The 16,426-nt window shown below is 36.2% G+C and overlaps 1 protein-coding gene across 3 annotated transcripts in view; it reads right to left on the bottom strand.

The window, feature by feature from the left end:
- Positions 1–16,426, bottom strand: part of Hace1 (HECT domain and ankyrin repeat containing E3 ubiquitin protein ligase 1) — a 65,016-nt gene that overhangs the window by 37,612 nt on the left and 10,978 nt on the right. For all 3 annotated transcript variants that reach the window (XR_011369450.1, XM_070010996.1, XM_070010997.1), the window contains exons 6-9: positions 13,377–13,508; positions 3,447–3,529; positions 1,918–2,014; positions 1,651–1,752 (exon numbers count right to left, since the gene is read on the bottom strand). Coding sequence is in view for 2 of the 3 variants with exons in the window: in XM_070010996.1 (XP_069867097.1) it covers positions 1,651–1,752; positions 1,918–2,014; positions 3,447–3,529; positions 13,377–13,508 (414 nt within the window). In the remaining variant the exon portion in view is untranslated. The remainder of the gene's footprint in view (positions 1–1,650; positions 1,753–1,917; positions 2,015–3,446; positions 3,530–13,376; positions 13,509–16,426) is intronic.

Genomic DNA, 16,426 nt, shown 5'->3' with positions numbered 1-16,426 from the left:
TAAATAATTGTATATGGTTATCCCTTGATATCCCTGAAAATTGATTCAGAATCATCCTGGACACCAAAATCTTCAGCTGCTCAAGCCTCTTATGTAAATTAGATAGTATTTACACAAAAAACAAAATTAGATAGTATTTACATACATTCTCCCATATACTTTAAACCACTATAGATTCTCATACTTAATACCATGTAAAAAAAAAATGTAAGTAGTTGTTATACTATTTTTTTTTCTTTTTTTGAGTCCGGTCATGGGGCTTGAACTCTGGGCCTGGGCGCTGTCCCTCAGCTCTTCAGCTCAAGGCTAGCGTTCTACCACTTGAGCCATAGCGCCACTTTCAGCTTTTTGCTTTTTGCTTATGTGGTGCTGAGGAATTGAACCCAGGGCCTCATGCATGCAAGGCAAGCGCTCTACCACTGAGCCACCTTCCCAGCCCCATGTTATACTATATTGTTTAGGGAATGACAAGAAAAAAAATTAATACATGCTCAGTATAAGTATAATTTTTAGTCCATAACCGATTGAATGAATGGAACCCACAGATTATATAATGTACAGTTAACTGTAAATTATATTTATTCTATAATATGGTAAAATCCAAGTTATTAAAATATACATTTGAAGGAGTAAATATAGGGCTTCACAGTTGCTAGGCAGACACTATACCACCTGAGCCATTCTATTAGTCCCTTTTTGCATTTTAGGTATCCAAGGGTAGGGTCTACTCAGTCCAAAGTCCTACTGTTTTTACTTGCCATGTAGCTAGGACTTCAGATAAATACTACCATACCCTGCTTGTTAGCCCAGCATCTCACTGTTTCTTTCAGCTAGCCTAGAAGCACAATCCTCCACATCTCCCAAATAGCTAAGACTCTAAGTGTGTCCAACAAAGTCACTAAAATATTTGTCATAATAAATGAAATTGGAGCAGGGCGCCAGTGGCTCACACCTGTAATCCTAGCTACTCAGGAGGCTGAGATCTGTGGATTACGATTCAAAGCCAGTCTGGGCAGGAAACTCCATAAGACTCTTATCTCCAATAAACCACTAGAAAACCGGAAGTGGCACTGTGGCTTAAGTTGTAGAGCGTTCACCTTGAGCTGAAGAGCACAGGGAAAGCGCCCAGGCCCAGAATTCAAGCCCCACGACTGACCAAAAAAGAAAAAAAAAAACTGGAATAGGAACAAGGTGAAAAGTCCTGAGTTCAATCCCAGGTACTGGAGTGGGTGGGCGGGTGGGTGGTTAGGTAGGTAGGTAGGTAGGTAGGTAGATAGGTAGGTAGGTAGGTAGGTAGGCAGGTAATAGATAGATAGATAGATAGATAGATAGATAGATAGATAGATAGATAGATAGACAGACAGACAGACAGACAGACAGACAGATAGTTAGATAGACAGACAGACAGACAGACAGACAGACAGACAGACAGATAGATAGGCAGGCAGGCAGGCAGGCAGGCAGACAGGCAGGCAGGCAGACAGGCAGGCAGGCAGACAGGCAGACAGACAGACAGACAGACAGACAGACAGACAGAAGACAGAGAGACAGACAGACAGACAGACAGATAGACAGACAGACAGACAGACAGACAGATAGACAGACCCACCCACCAAACCATTTATTCAGCTACTAGCACAATTATGTTACCATGTTTTCTCGAAGCTCTTCATTCTGTGTCATTTGAATAATAGTCTGGAAAAGTCTAGGGTGATACTGAATTAATACTTCACAAGTCTCTCCATATCCACCCTAAAAACAAGAATTAAAATTACTAAAGTTTTAAAAATGAAGTTCCCTTTAAAAGTCATATCCTTCACAGAATTTTTGTACTCACCCTTTCATTTAAAAAATAAAATGATTATCATTCATAATTTCTATTTTAATGGTGACCACAATAATATGTAGAAAACATACCTGTACACATAAGTCCAGAGGGGTTACTCCATTTTTATCTGGTAAATACTTGGCTCCTCGTAATAGAAGAATTTGTGCTGTGTCTCTCTGACCATGACTGTGTACAAATAAAACCAAGTAAAAATATAATCTTTTTTTTCTTTTTTCTTTCGTTGGTCGTGGGGCCTGAACTCTGGTCCTGGGCGCTATCACTCAGCTCTTCAGCTCAAGGCTAGCGCTCTACCACTTGAGCCACGGTGCCACTTCTGACTTTTTCTATTTATGTGATACTGAGGAATCAAACCCAGGGCCTCATGCATGGGTGGCAAGCACTCTACCATTAAGCCACCTTCCCAGCCCCAAAATATAATCTTTTGAAGTCTTTCTCTATGAATTAAAGATGGTTAAAATTTAATCTACCAATGGAAGATTTAAAAAATAAGACAGTAAAATTTCCATTATTCTTGGCAATCATGTTTTTTCTCAGGGTGAAGTCATACTTTGAATAGATTGATAAGAAAATGCTTTTTGAAGTCTTAAAAACCTGTCAGTCATATTACTTGTAATAAATCACAATATTTGGGGCCTAGTAACTATTTCTCAGGCTCCAGTTAATTTTTATCCTTCCAATCACTTCATAATCCCTTTTCAAATCTAGGCTTACCTGTCTAAAGCACATGTCCAAGCCTCTAGACATCTTTTTGTTTGTTTGTTTTTGTTTTGTTTTGCTGGTCATGGGGCCTGAACTCTGGGTCTGGGCCCTGTTCCTCAGCTCTTCAGCTCAAAGCTAGTGCTCTACCACTGGAGCCACAGCGCCACTTCCGGCTTTTTCTGTTTATGTGGTGCTGAGGAATCGAACCCGGGGCCTCATGCTTGCAAGGCATGCACTCTACCGCTGAGCTACCTTCCCAGCCCCGCCTCTGGACATCTTAATCCAAAATAATCTCAATACTCAAAACAAGAATACATACTATGGCACTTTAATACTTCACTAAAATAATAATAATGTTGGGTACTAGAAGACAAATTTAGGCTAATAACGGTAAGAGTATGGATATGTCTAAATGGACTGTTGAACTATGAAAATAAAAACAATGAAATTGTATTAGGAAGGAAGTGAGGGACAGGGAGAATGATAGGGAGAAACTGGAATATATTGTATACATGTGTAGAAATTCAGGGACCTAAAAATTTAAGGTTAATTTTAAGAAGCTCAAAGAAGAAATGTAATTTGAGAGATGAAGCCAAAACTAAACTAAACATAGGTGAAACCAGAACCCAGATCCCTGGAATTTTGAGGCAATACTCTTCCTATGTTGCCATGTTAACATTATCTAACAAGGCACATCACTTCAAGGAGGAATTCCTTTAAAAAATTTTTAGCTAAAAAGATATTCTATCTAAAGCAAAATGGCACAGTTGGAAGAATAACAGCCAATTGGAATTAGCCAACTGGAATTAAACTATTTTTCAAAATATGCACGTATTCACATCTATAAATATAGCATATATGTAACATTCTTTATATATGAAAATATAAAATGTCATACCTGCAAGCAAAGTACAATGGAGTGGCTCCTGATACATTTGGCCTGTTAATATCAGCACCACTGTCTAGCAAGCACTGCACTGTCTGTAGCGAAAAAAAAAATAACAATGCCAGAGACGTCAAACCATAGCTAGAACTAAGAGAACAGAATTTTAATCCATACAAGAAAATCTAAAGTTTTAACAAGAAAAAAAAAAATGAATGGACCATTTATGATGGCCAAATTCAATTTTGATTAGCTCTCTGACCCTTTCAGTCACTACATGACATATATAGAATTAATCAATGTTATACAATGTGTTAGTCTCTCAGCCAGCACTGTATCCTAGGTAGTAGTGACATACAACTACTAAGACTTGAAATGTGGCCAGTAAAACTCAAAACCTAAATGTTTAATTTTAATTATAATTCAATTAAACCTAAACATGGCAAGTGAATTGAACACTACTGCTTTAATATCTTTTTAAATAAGTAAATAAAGAAATATCTGAATATTAAAACACAAAACTTTTTATATCTTACAATGAGGCCAAGCACCATGGTTTGTAATCACAGCTATGTGGGAGGCAGAGGCAAGGGGATCACAGTTTGAGGCCAACCTGGGGCATAAAGCAAAAAAGGGCTAGAGTCATGGTTGAAATGCAAGGCCCTTGGTCAAATCCTATATCGCAAAGCATTAAGCTATAACCTTCCAAGTTAAAGAATTTAATAATTATGTACTAAAGTACAAAAAGTTAAAAGAAAGACCATTTCCTATAAACAATAATCAGTACTGGCTCCATTTCTCTGATACTCATTTATATGTACTTTGTTCCCTAATTTCTATTTCTGTAAAACCTTTTTTTTTAGGGGGGGGTCCGGTCATGGGGCCTGAACTCTGGGCCTGGGCGCTGTCCCTCAGCTCTTCAGCTTTACCACTTGAGCCACAGCTCCACTTCCGGCTTTTTGCTTTTTGCTTATGTGGTGCTGAGAAATCAAACCCAGGACCTCATGCATGCAAGGCAAGCGCTCTACCACTAAGCCACCTTCCCAGCCCCCTTCTGTAAACCTTTGAGTAATAAAGTAGGCAAATAAGAAATCTTAAAAATACAATTGTAATGATTAAGGATAGCACAAGGCCCACCTAAAAATTTTTAAATACTATTTTCTGGTATTATATCCATGATCCTCCTTTAAGATTTTCCTGGATGGGGGGGAGGGGATAATACATGCAAAACAGAAAACAGTTTTTTTAATGAAATTATTTTATAGTAGTAAGATTACTTCTGGATTGAATACATAGTCATCTTTATTGCTGCTCTAAAACCTAATATTGCTTGAGACTAGACACACAAGGAAGAACACGAAAGAATACAAAAGCATATTACATAAGTTTTCAAACAATGGCAAATAAAAGAAAGACCAGAAACTGATTCAGTGTCAAAGAAAGATGAACTCAAGTGACTGCTAATAGAGATCTCACAATAATAAAATCTACAGGAATTGGAAGAACCAGTTATCTCTGATGATTATGTAAAGTTAAATCCAGGAGGATTAGTAAAGAAGCTTATAGAAGAAATTGATCCACCCATCCCACACTACAATTAGTCACTAGCCCTGCCTATACTGTCTCAAAGACAGGAGGTTTATTCTCTGGATAAAGACGATAGAGAAGCATGACTGACTATTAGATAGGAAATAAAGAAAAGAGTAACACTGAGAAGCCACATGACCACAATTAATTAAATGAAAAACCTCCAGCCCCACTTTCACCTGGTAAGAAATTCAGCAAACAGCTTTAAAACTCAGTAGAAAAAATTACATTTTCTCTCTAGACTCTAGCACAATGGAAAAAAGCCCAGAGTTCAAGCCCCAGGACCGACCAAAAAAAAAAAAAAATCAACAGTGCCAAGCACCCAAGTAATCACCAAATTCAGTCTCTACACACAAGGCTTCCAGTAAACAACAACTCTATATCTCACCATTACATATAATGGAAAAATAATGTGTAAGGTACAACTGAGGCAAACCTCAAACCTTAAAAAAAAAGAAATCATATGGGAGGAAAAGACTGGAAGAGAGGAACAGAAAGGGCAACATGGTTCAAAAAGAATTGTACTGGGCTGGGAATGTGGCTCAGTGGTAGAGCACTTGCCTTGCATGCATGAGGCCCTGGGTTCGATTCCTCAGCACCACATAAGCAAAAAGAAAAAATCCGGAAGTGGTGCTGTGGCTCAAGTGGTAGAGCGCTAGCCTTGAGCTGAAGAGCTGAGGGACAGCGCCCAGGCCCAGAGTTCAGGCTCCACAGCCGGACCCAAAAAAAAAAAAAACAGAATTGTACTGATTGTACCTGATTCATGTAACTGTAACCCTCTATATATCAACTATACAAGTAGAATTTTAAAAATTAAATCAAAAGAAATAACAAAACTCAGATAAAGAAAGGCAATAAAGGGGCTGGGAAGGTGGCTCAGTGGTAGTGTGCTTACCTTGCGAAAAAGCCGGAAGTGGTGCTGTGGCTCAAGCAGCAGAGCCTAGCCTTGAGCTGATGAGCAGAGGGACATGCCCAGGCCCAGAGTTCAGGCCCCATGTCCAACAAAAATAAAAGAAAAAAGAAAGGCAATAAAGGGAACAAAGAAAACTAGAAAAGATGCCAGCTATGGAGGTAGATGCCTGTAATATGACCCTCACGAGGTTGAGGCAAGAGAATTGCAAATTCAAGGACAACTGGGCTACCCAAGAAGATTGTGTCCAAAAAAAAAGAAAGAAAGAAAATAAACATTTCAAGCACGGGTGGCTCATGCCCTATAATCATAGCTATTCAGGAAGTGGAGATCTTTCGTTCAAAGCCAGCCTGGGCAAGAAAAATCCATGAGGTTCTCATCTCCAATTAATTACCAACAAAGCTGGTTGTGAAGCTGTGGCTCAAGTGGTACAGTGCTAGCCTTAAGCACAAAAGTTCAAGGACAGCACCCAGACCCTGAGTTCAAGCCCCAAGAGCAGCACAAAAAAAAAAAAAAAAGCAATTGACAATCTCAATTATCATATCCATGACCCAAGAATAGGTATATGAGGAAACATAGCCAGAGAATAAAAACTAAAAATGATAGGAGAAATAATGATTCAACAAAAGGTGAGAAAAACAACATTTGGGAACTCCACAAGAGAGAAAACAGAATGAAAAAAACAACTAAGGAGAAAACAGATGAGTTTCATTCGGGGAGATATACTGCAGAAACTGAATAAAGAGTAAGGGAACCCCATTGAAATCTAGAAATAATTAAACTAAAAGGCATGAATTGCTAGTTTTAGTTAAACAGCTCATCAAATTTCTAGTCCAACAAAAGAATTTCAAAACAAAATGCCAATATAAAATATTCTAGGGCTGGGAAGGTGGCTCAGTGGTAGAGCACTTGCCTTGCATGCATGAGGCCCTGGGTTCAATTCCTCAGCACCACATAAGCAAAAAGAAAAAAGCCAGAAGTGGCACTATGGCTCAAGTGGTAGAGCGCTAGCCTTGAGCTGAAGAGCTAAGGGACAGTGCCCAGGCCCAGAGTTCAGACCCCACAACCGGACCCAAAAAAAATTATATATATATATATATATATATATATATATATATATATATATATATATATATGGTGAATTTCCTAATATCAATAAATGTTCAGAAAAAGAGAAAGTTGACACTGAACTTCCAGAAGCACTGGAATCTTTCTAAAACATATATGCCTTCAAAATTGCAAGGAAATTATTTCAAATTGTCTAGTCATCCATGTCACTACTATTCAAATCCATGGCAAAAAAATTAAATATTAACATATCCTTTAAGAAAAGCATACCTTTAGGGAACATCCTCCCCACAAAGGAATAAACCAAAACAGACATTCAAACTAGAACATGAAAAAATGAACACAAGAAAAGTATAATGAAATTTTCAGATTTAGAGGGCAAGTAAGAACTGACAAATTATCTAATAAATTTGTCTTTGTAGAAAATAGTATTGTAATATACTTACAAGAACCAAAAAGAAGACTTGGTGATTTACAAAAAGAAACCTGAGCAAAGTCAATTATCAATCATCAAGAAAAAAATGCTGCTATACTTCACTACTTGACTCTTCAGTAAACAATGAAGTTGATTCTGATACAAATAGTATTATATAATCAAAACTTACAAATCCTAACAAAAATGATAAATCAAAATGGAGCCCTAGAGGCTTATTATTTGGAAATATGTACTAAAGGAAACTTTTTTTAAAAGTTGAAAATTAATTCCCTCTAGTGATCCTGGTTTGACAAGAAGGAGAAAAAAATGTTATTTAAAAAATTTTGGTAACATAAAAGATTTTAAGATAGTGTTCATAGCTACTTGAATTTACTTAAATACCAATTTGAATTCTAAACTCTAACACTGTTGTACAGTAAGAAGTAAAGCTTAAATACTGAGTATATATAAGTTCAAATCTCCAGAAGCAAACAATCAAACAAAAACGTTATATAAAGCTGTTTTATCAGCTACATAGTTCTTTAAATGTAGACAATCTCAAATACAATCTACAAACATAAAACAAATTCATATTTAGATCACTATAAGAAAAGGATTATGTATTTAAGGTCTTCTGATCATGACTTTCACCTTTTGGTGTCTATATGATCTCAAAGAAATAATTCTACTACTGTTACAGACATCTTAGAAAAAAGGCAATAATCTCTCAAAAGGTCCAGAAGAGATAAAAGCAAATACACTGAAAATACATTATTCATATGCATAATAAACCTAGCAATATAAAAAACTTGAAATAAATTAACAAAATGTACTATGCATTCATACAAATTATAGTGAAAACTACATAGATACAATAGGAATAACCTTATCAAGTACAGTGGGTAATGTGCAAATGAGCATTTGATAAATGTTCATTTAATTCATTCTGTGAAAAAAGTAGTAGTCACTTGAATTCTGTAAGCCGAAAATGTAATTTCAAGTCTGAAAACATGCACTCTAACACACATATACCTACTGGGGAAACAAGTAAAAGCTAAGCCTACATTCAAAACCATGATCTTATTTATATAAAATTAAGACTAATTTTTCTGAATTTATTTTTTGGATATTATTATGGTTAATCTGACATAGCTAAATAAGCTAAATTAATCACAGACTTACATTAAAAATGACCTAATAATTTCCTTACCAAATAACTATCAAGCAGTCAAAAAGAAGTATCTAAATACCTTGAGTTTCGTTTTGAAGTAATACAATTTTTAAAATATACATTTTACCATGCTTATATGTTTTTATATTGGAGAACTTATAGTAGAAAAACAATTTAGCCATTAGACTACCATATTTTTCCACTAAAGTAGTGGGACAAACTCAGCAAATCATAGCAAGAAAGCATGATTACAATATCTATTGTCACCTGGTCCTGTCATAGCCAAAATAAAATGAAACATGGCATTTCCAATAGATTCACTAGATAAAAGTGAACACATGATGAAAATTAGAGGAAAAGCTCACTTTTCTTACAATAAGGATAAGAAAATACATATGAGTCTGAAGAATAAATTGCCTTGCAGCCATTAACCATTGTAATAAATGAAAGTTTTTGTTTTGTGGTTTCTTTTTGTAAAAAGCTCTGAAACAGAAGGGGAAAAGATAATTAAAACTTCAATCATTTATTGATCCAATGGCCTAATAGAAAAAGTAGCAAGAAAGTCACAGATAACCTTCATCAATACTTTTTTTTAATCTCCATTCATTTCTTTGAGAGGGACAAATAAAAATAACTCACATTAGAAATTATCTGCCAGGGTACCAATGGCTCATACCTGGTAATACTAGCTACTCAGGAGGATCAAGGTTCAAAACCAGCACAGGCAGAAATGTCCATGGGGGGCTGGGAAGGTGGCTCAGTGGTAGAGCGCTTGCCTTGCATGCCTGAGGCCCTGGGTTCGATTCCTCAGCACCACATAGGCAAAAAGCAAAAAGCCGGAAGTGGAGCTGTGGCTTAAGTGGTAGAGCGCTAGCCTTGAGCTGAAGAGCTGAGGGACAGCGCCCAGGCCCAGAGTTCAAGGCCCCACGACCGGACCCAAAAAATAAAAACAAAAATTAAAAAAAAAGAAATGTCCATGGAGGCTCTTATCTCCAATAAACTTCCAAAAAGTCAGAAGTGGAATGGTGCCTCAAGTGATAGAGCTCTATCCTTAAGTAAAAAAGATAAGGGACAGCACCCAAACCCTGAGTTCAAGCCCCAGCACTCTCATACACACACAAAAGAAGATATGTAAAGTGTACTAACATCAACAATTAGCAAGCTGCATAGTAGAAGTGATAAAGGAAAAAGTCAGTTCTTCATCTCTTAGACCACAGGCACAGAGCTTGTATCACTTAACACAACTAGCTGTATGAATACTAATAATACTCATTGCATTATCACTGTATTATTCTGGCACTTTACTAGTCCTTCTGGGCCATGTTGGGGAAAGAAGCTTTCCTGTGTCCCTGAGATCACTTGAATTAAATGTTAGGTGCAAAATGGATTCTCATTCCCAGATAATCCAGAGTGACAATATGTCAATGTAAAGCAAAAGGTCTAACCACAAAAAGAAATTGATTTCTTGCTGACATTATACATACATGATTTAGATGTGAAATATCATGAGATAAGTTACCAAAAATATTGCAATTAGATATTTATTACCTGGCCTTGGTAGGTTAAGTTTAATTATAGTATCAAGACTCTCTATAGTACACAGTCCTAAAATGTATTACAGAATGACAAATGTTCCCAAGTATGTAAAAATTGCTAATGACTATATAAAAGACAAAAATCTCAGAGGGAAAATATTCTCTGAACACTTACTAAATTAAAATAAATACAGAAAAGCTCATGCAGAGAAGCATACTGCTTGAATATTTTAAATTAGACACATGAGGCACAATAGGAAATTTTCTATTTACTTATAAAAATACTGGTGTTTTCAAGCTAATATATCAATTACAATTTCAGTAATTATACACTTTATATTTATATAACATTAAGCATTTTTAATCAGAATTTTAAATTATCTGACTTGTTCACCATTCTCCTACTCTGATTAGGGAGACTAGGGATCCCCTCTCTTCATGAATTAAAAAACATTGAAAGCTAAAAAGGAAAGAAATCATAGAAAGAGGACTTTCTTATAGTCATCAAAACATCTTTAAGAACACTACATTTTCAACAAACTTTATACCCTTTACAGTGATGAAACTGTATCCTGAATGGAAAACTAATGTACACAACAAATGCTTGGATCAATCTGAAGTTATTTAATTGAAGGCAGTGACTAAGACCACCTGTGCTCAATACATTGATAAATTACAAGGCAAGACAATCCAAAAACAACTCTACATTATCAATATCAATTCTCAAAATAGCACTGAACAAAGTAAAAAAAGAAATAGAAATTCAATAACAAGGCTATAAGCAAAAGCTAAAGTTGTGATGTGATCACTTAAGATGTGACTAAAATGCCACAAGGCATCCTTATTTTTTATTAAATCATTCTGATGATATAATTTGTAAAATGTACAAATAGCTTAAAGATTAATAAAAATTGTTAATTCATTAACCAGTGACTGGACAGAGCTTCATTAGAAACCTGTCCACCTAAAAACCTACTGAGATTCTGAGCCCTTATACAGTATCTACCAGAAAACATTATCCAGTTGTGTTAGGAAAATTAACAGTGACAGAACTTTTTATTATTTGCTTACATTTCCCAGAAGCTCTAAATTGTATCTTTTTTAAATCTAGCACTGGAATAAAACTATCCTGAATATGGAAATACATTACGAATATTTAGTCAAAATACCTTTGTGCCTCAAGAATGACCTGCTTTAATGTTTTGCAAACATTTTTAATTAAATATACATGGCTAGCTGGTAACTCCCTGCTAAAAAGCTTTGAAGTTGGCTAAAGATAGTGAGAACTAAAGAATAAAATAAGCACTGTTCCTAACTAGTCTAGGATTTCAGTCTGTTACACCATTGTCAAACCATAGCTTTTAATTTTCAGGAGCATAAATCAACCGAAGTAACAATCACTTTAGACTGCTTAGTAAGGCTTATATTCATCTTCAAAAATTTAGGAACATGAAGATTATCATCAACAAAATAAACTACTTAAAACTATAGATGAATATCTATTATGCATGTAAATATCTACTATGCATGTAAATTTACACCAGGTGTCAGTGGCTCATGCCCGTAATCCCAGCTACTCAGGAGGCTGAAATTTAAGAATCATGGTTCAAAGCAGCCTAGGAGGAAAGTCTGTGAGACTCTTATCTCAAACTATTCAGAAGCGAGAAAAGGAGCTATGGCTCAAGTGGCAGAGTGCTAGCCTTGAGCAAAAGCAGCTCAGGGATAGTATCCAGGCCCTGAGTTCAAAACCCAGGACCAGCACACACAAAAAAATTAAAATTTACCTTGAACTACATTAAGCATCTGAGTTTCTATAATTTCACACCCTGTTTACATTAAAAATTTATTCCCTAAACTTGATGCTATTGATAATAGATAATTATTTTTAAATTTTGTTGGTACTTGGTTTCAAATTCAGGATACTGTGCTTACTAGGCAAGTGTTTTATTGCTTGAGCCATACTTTGTAGCTCTGCTTTATTTTTCTACTTTTAGCCCTATTTTTCTGATAAGGTCTCTTTTCTCTTCTCCCTCTTTCCCCTCTCTCCCTACCCCCAATTTCTCAGTAGAGTTTGACTCAGGGCCTTTAAGCTTGTTAGGCAAATGTTCTACTGTTGAGCCATGCCTCAAGCTTTGGCCCTGTGTTTTTTTTTTTTTTTTATCATGATCCTCCCTATGCTTCAGATAAGTCAGGTGTGCGGTGGGGTTGGGGGGGGGGGGGAGGGGGGAGGGGGGGAGGGGAGGGTGGAAGCTCCCTTACTTTTTGCCTGGGCTGTCCTTAAACCACAGTTCTTCAAATCTTTTCCTCCTGAGTAACTGAGATTACAGATGTAAGCCTGGCTAGAATGTAACTAGGAAAAAAAAAACTTAAATGTAAATAGGATGGGAATAATAAAGCAGAAATTAAAATCTTAATCTCTCAATGTTGATATAAGACAGCTAAGTCTTCTAAGAGAAAAAAACTACTACCAATTAAACGTGACAGGAAAAAATTTTTATACAACACTGTTATAAAAAACACTGCACTGATTACAGAAATCTAAATAAGAAAGTAACTGTCACTCTAGTATATGCATTTTATAGAGAAAAATGGAAAACTAAAATAATCCAACTTGAGCTATGTAAGCAGTGTCTACACTCATGTTTCCACACTAATTCCAGTAATTGATACTTAAAAGGAAAAAAAAATAGAGAAGTCACTTGACTAAAATATACAAAACTGTTTAAAACAGAAATCATTTAGTGAGAAGTACAAAATGTCATGTCAAAACCAGCTTTACAATGTTGGTGTGGGGGGGGGAGGGGGGTATAATTGGGTGGGAGGAGGGGGGAGGCTGGGAAGGGAGGTGAAGGGTAAACAAAGGAGGAGGCTGCAATGCTTGGTAAGAAATGTATGCATTATCCTGCCCATGTAATTGTAGCCCCTCTGTACAGTATGTTCTCAAATAAAATAAAATAAAACTTAAAAAAAAATAGAAATCATTTAGAATTTTCATATGTTCAACTATTAAAATCTACAAAAAAATCAGAAATAAAATTAGAAGCCAAATTACAAGTATTTTGAGTGGGTGGGATGAAAAGCACTATCTTCTATTCCCTCTGTCCATAGAGGATATATTAACCAGTTATTATCTATGTCATCTATGTAGTAAACAAAATAATATTTGTGCTTCCCAATACAAACTTCATGAATTCAAAGTGTTAAAAAAAATTAAAAAACAGGCCTGGTCAGGGTGATTTATTTTCATGGCTGAACTTACTGTCTTGTGACCATTTTGGCAGGCCACATGCAGCGCAGTCTGCCCCATTGCATCTTCAACATCAACATCACTGACATGCTGCACAAGGTCATGGAGTAGTTCTGTTCGCCCATTCACAGCCAGCCAGTGTATCTGTGAAGCCATTCAGTCATTAACAATTGTATAAGAGCATTCATAGATAAAAGCTTGAAGGTAAATAATACTATTTTCAACTGAGCATTATATTCAAACTAAAAATATTTAAGCCCAGAAAGATTTTCCCTATTTTAATAAGAAAATTACAAGCATCGAGATATAGATACACTATTAAGATTACAAAACCAAGAAGTCAAAATAGGAAGTCCCCTTGGCTGAAGATGATCAAATGTTCTGTTTCTTAGATTATCCTGGACTCTAAGCAAGTTTACCTCTAGAGAAAAGGGTCTACTTCTTTCCCAGAAGCAAACTAAGTCAAAAAGTGATTAACACAGTAGTGTTCTGTTCTTTTTCTTCTGTATGTATGTCATAATGTATCATAAAAATAATATAAAGATTTAAAAAATGAAAATCTACTCCTGGGCATGGATCCAATAGAGCTCAAATACTACAGTAAGGCCACAGCACAACCATGTTCACTGCATCATAATTTACCATAGCAAAGATATGGAATCAGCCCAGGTGCCTCTCAATGGATAAATGGATCAAGAAAACGTGGTATATACTCACAATGGAATTTTACTCATCCATTAGAAAGTATGAGACTGTACTATTCACTAGGAAATGAAAAGACCTGGAAAAAATTACATTATGTGAAGTAAACCAGACCCAAAGAAACACAGATTGCACAGTTTCCCTTATTTGTGGTAGCTAGAGTATATCCATACTTGTATAAATCACACTGAGTGCTATGTAAATGGTTACAAATAAATTAACTGAAGTATAACAGACTCAAATAGTCTGATTCTTAGAAAGACCAAGTCAAAGCCCAACAAAGTATGTACCAGGAAATGGATACTTGCAGGTGGGGGGGGGGGGGGGTGGCAAGGGGAGATGATCAGAGGAATGAAGTGGGGAAGAAGGGGAAAATGCAGCCAAGTATTCATTTGCGTATACCACAAAATTAATAAAAATAGGGGAAGGGGTGAGTTTAAGGGAGTGAAAATGTTGGATAAAGATGCACTGTAGACATAAACTGCTTTGTTAAGTGGCAAAAAAAATTCATATCCTACAAAATTTAGGAAAGTGAGGGAAAGGATGGGTTGGGTTTGGTGAGAATGTTTGAAAGGGGGTGACACTGATCAAAATGCAGTGTATTCATAAACTGCTTTGTTGAATGGCAACTCTTTTGTACAACTACTTAATGATAATAAAAATATTTTTCAAAACAAAACATCTGTAAATCAACCATTTGAAGATAATGTTAAATTTTTAGACTAAGAGGGCCAGCCAGGTGTGGTGGCTCATATCTATAATTATTTCAAAGGTAAAAGCAGGATGATCACAGTTTGAGGTCAGCGTGAACAAAATAGTTCCATGAGATCCTAACTCAAAGAACCATCAGGATGTGATTATGCCTATAATCTCAGCCAGGGAGGAGACGAGGTAACAAAATAAGAGATCAGAGGCTCTGGTCATGAAGCACAAGACCCTGTCTAAAAAATAAATACATAAAGCAAAAAAAAAAAATTGTCTGGGGCATAGCTCAACTGGTTTACGGGTTCAAATTCTCTAACTGCAGACAGGTGCCTTATGGATCACACCTGTAATGCTAGCTACTTGAAAGGCTAAGATTTGAGATCAAAGTTAAAAACCTGCCTGAGAAGGAAAGTCATGGAGACTCTTACCTCCAGTTCACCAAAAAAAGAAAAAAAAAGGCCCCAAGTGAATCTGTGGCTCAAATGGTCGATCACCAGCCTTGAGCAAAAAGCTAAGACAGCATTCAGGCTCTGAGTTCAAGTCCCAGAACTATCATAAACAAACAAATAAAAACTATATGCAAAAATAATAAAAGTATTTTTTAAATTAGACTAAAAGGAGCCAGGAGTTTAGCTTGGTAGCAAAACATGGGTTTAACATGTGCAAGACAAAAATCTTTTTATTTCATTCAATCCTCAGCACCAAAGAGGAAAAAAACATCCTTTGGACTACACATTTCAAAATCCAAATCAATATATTTTCACTTTATGTTTTTCTCCATTAAAATATGCTAAGCTCTGGCAAGGCACTGGTGGCTCCCACTGTAATCCTAGTTACTCAGAAGGCTAAGATCTGAAGATTCCAGTTTGAAGCCAGACCAGATAGGAAAATCTGTGAGACTCTTATCTTCAATTAATGACAGAAAAAGGCAGAAGTGGCATTATGGCTCAAGTGGTAGAATGCTAGCCTTGAGCAAAAGAAGCCCAGGCATGTCAAATAAACACTGAATGTTTGTTCTTCTTTATTCAAAAATTAAAGATACAGCCGGGCGCTGGTGGCTCACGCCTGTAATCCTAGCTACTCAGGAGGCTGAGATCTGAGGATCGCGGTTCAAAGCAAGCCCGGGCAGGAGAGACCGTGAGACTCCTATCTCCAATAAACCACCAGAAAACCGGAAGTGGCGCTATAGCTCAAGTGGTAGAGCGCTCGCCTTGAGCTGAAGAGCTGAGGGACAGCGCCCAAGCCCAGAGTTCAAGCCCCACGACCGACAAAAAAAAAAAAAAAAAAAAAAAAAAAAAAAAAATTAAAGATACAAAAATCTACAAGTACATTAAATTCAATTTAATAACTAAAACTTGACATTTCAGCCATGACATCAAAATAGCTCAATAACCAGATAAACCTATTATCTTAAAACCTAAAATAATGCTCCATTAAACAATGACAATTTAAAAATTTTTTAATTTTGTCAATAATCCCTTCAGCAATATTCCATACCACCACTCTATAACACATATATAGATTAAAAATATACTTATTAAGCTGGGCTCCAATTAACCACCAGAAAACAGGAAGCGGAGCAAAAAAGGTCAGGGATAGTGTCCAAATCCTGAGTTCAATCCCTGCAACCAACCACACTTATTTCTACAAGGAAA

Source organism: Dipodomys merriami, unplaced genomic scaffold (assembly GCF_024711535.1).
Source record: "Dipodomys merriami isolate MVZ:Mamm:240054 unplaced genomic scaffold, mDipMer1.0.p SCAF_8, whole genome shotgun sequence".
Lineage (NCBI taxonomy): Eukaryota > Metazoa > Chordata > Mammalia > Rodentia > Heteromyidae > Dipodomys > Dipodomys merriami.
This window is presented reverse-complemented; position numbering and strand designations above follow the sequence as displayed.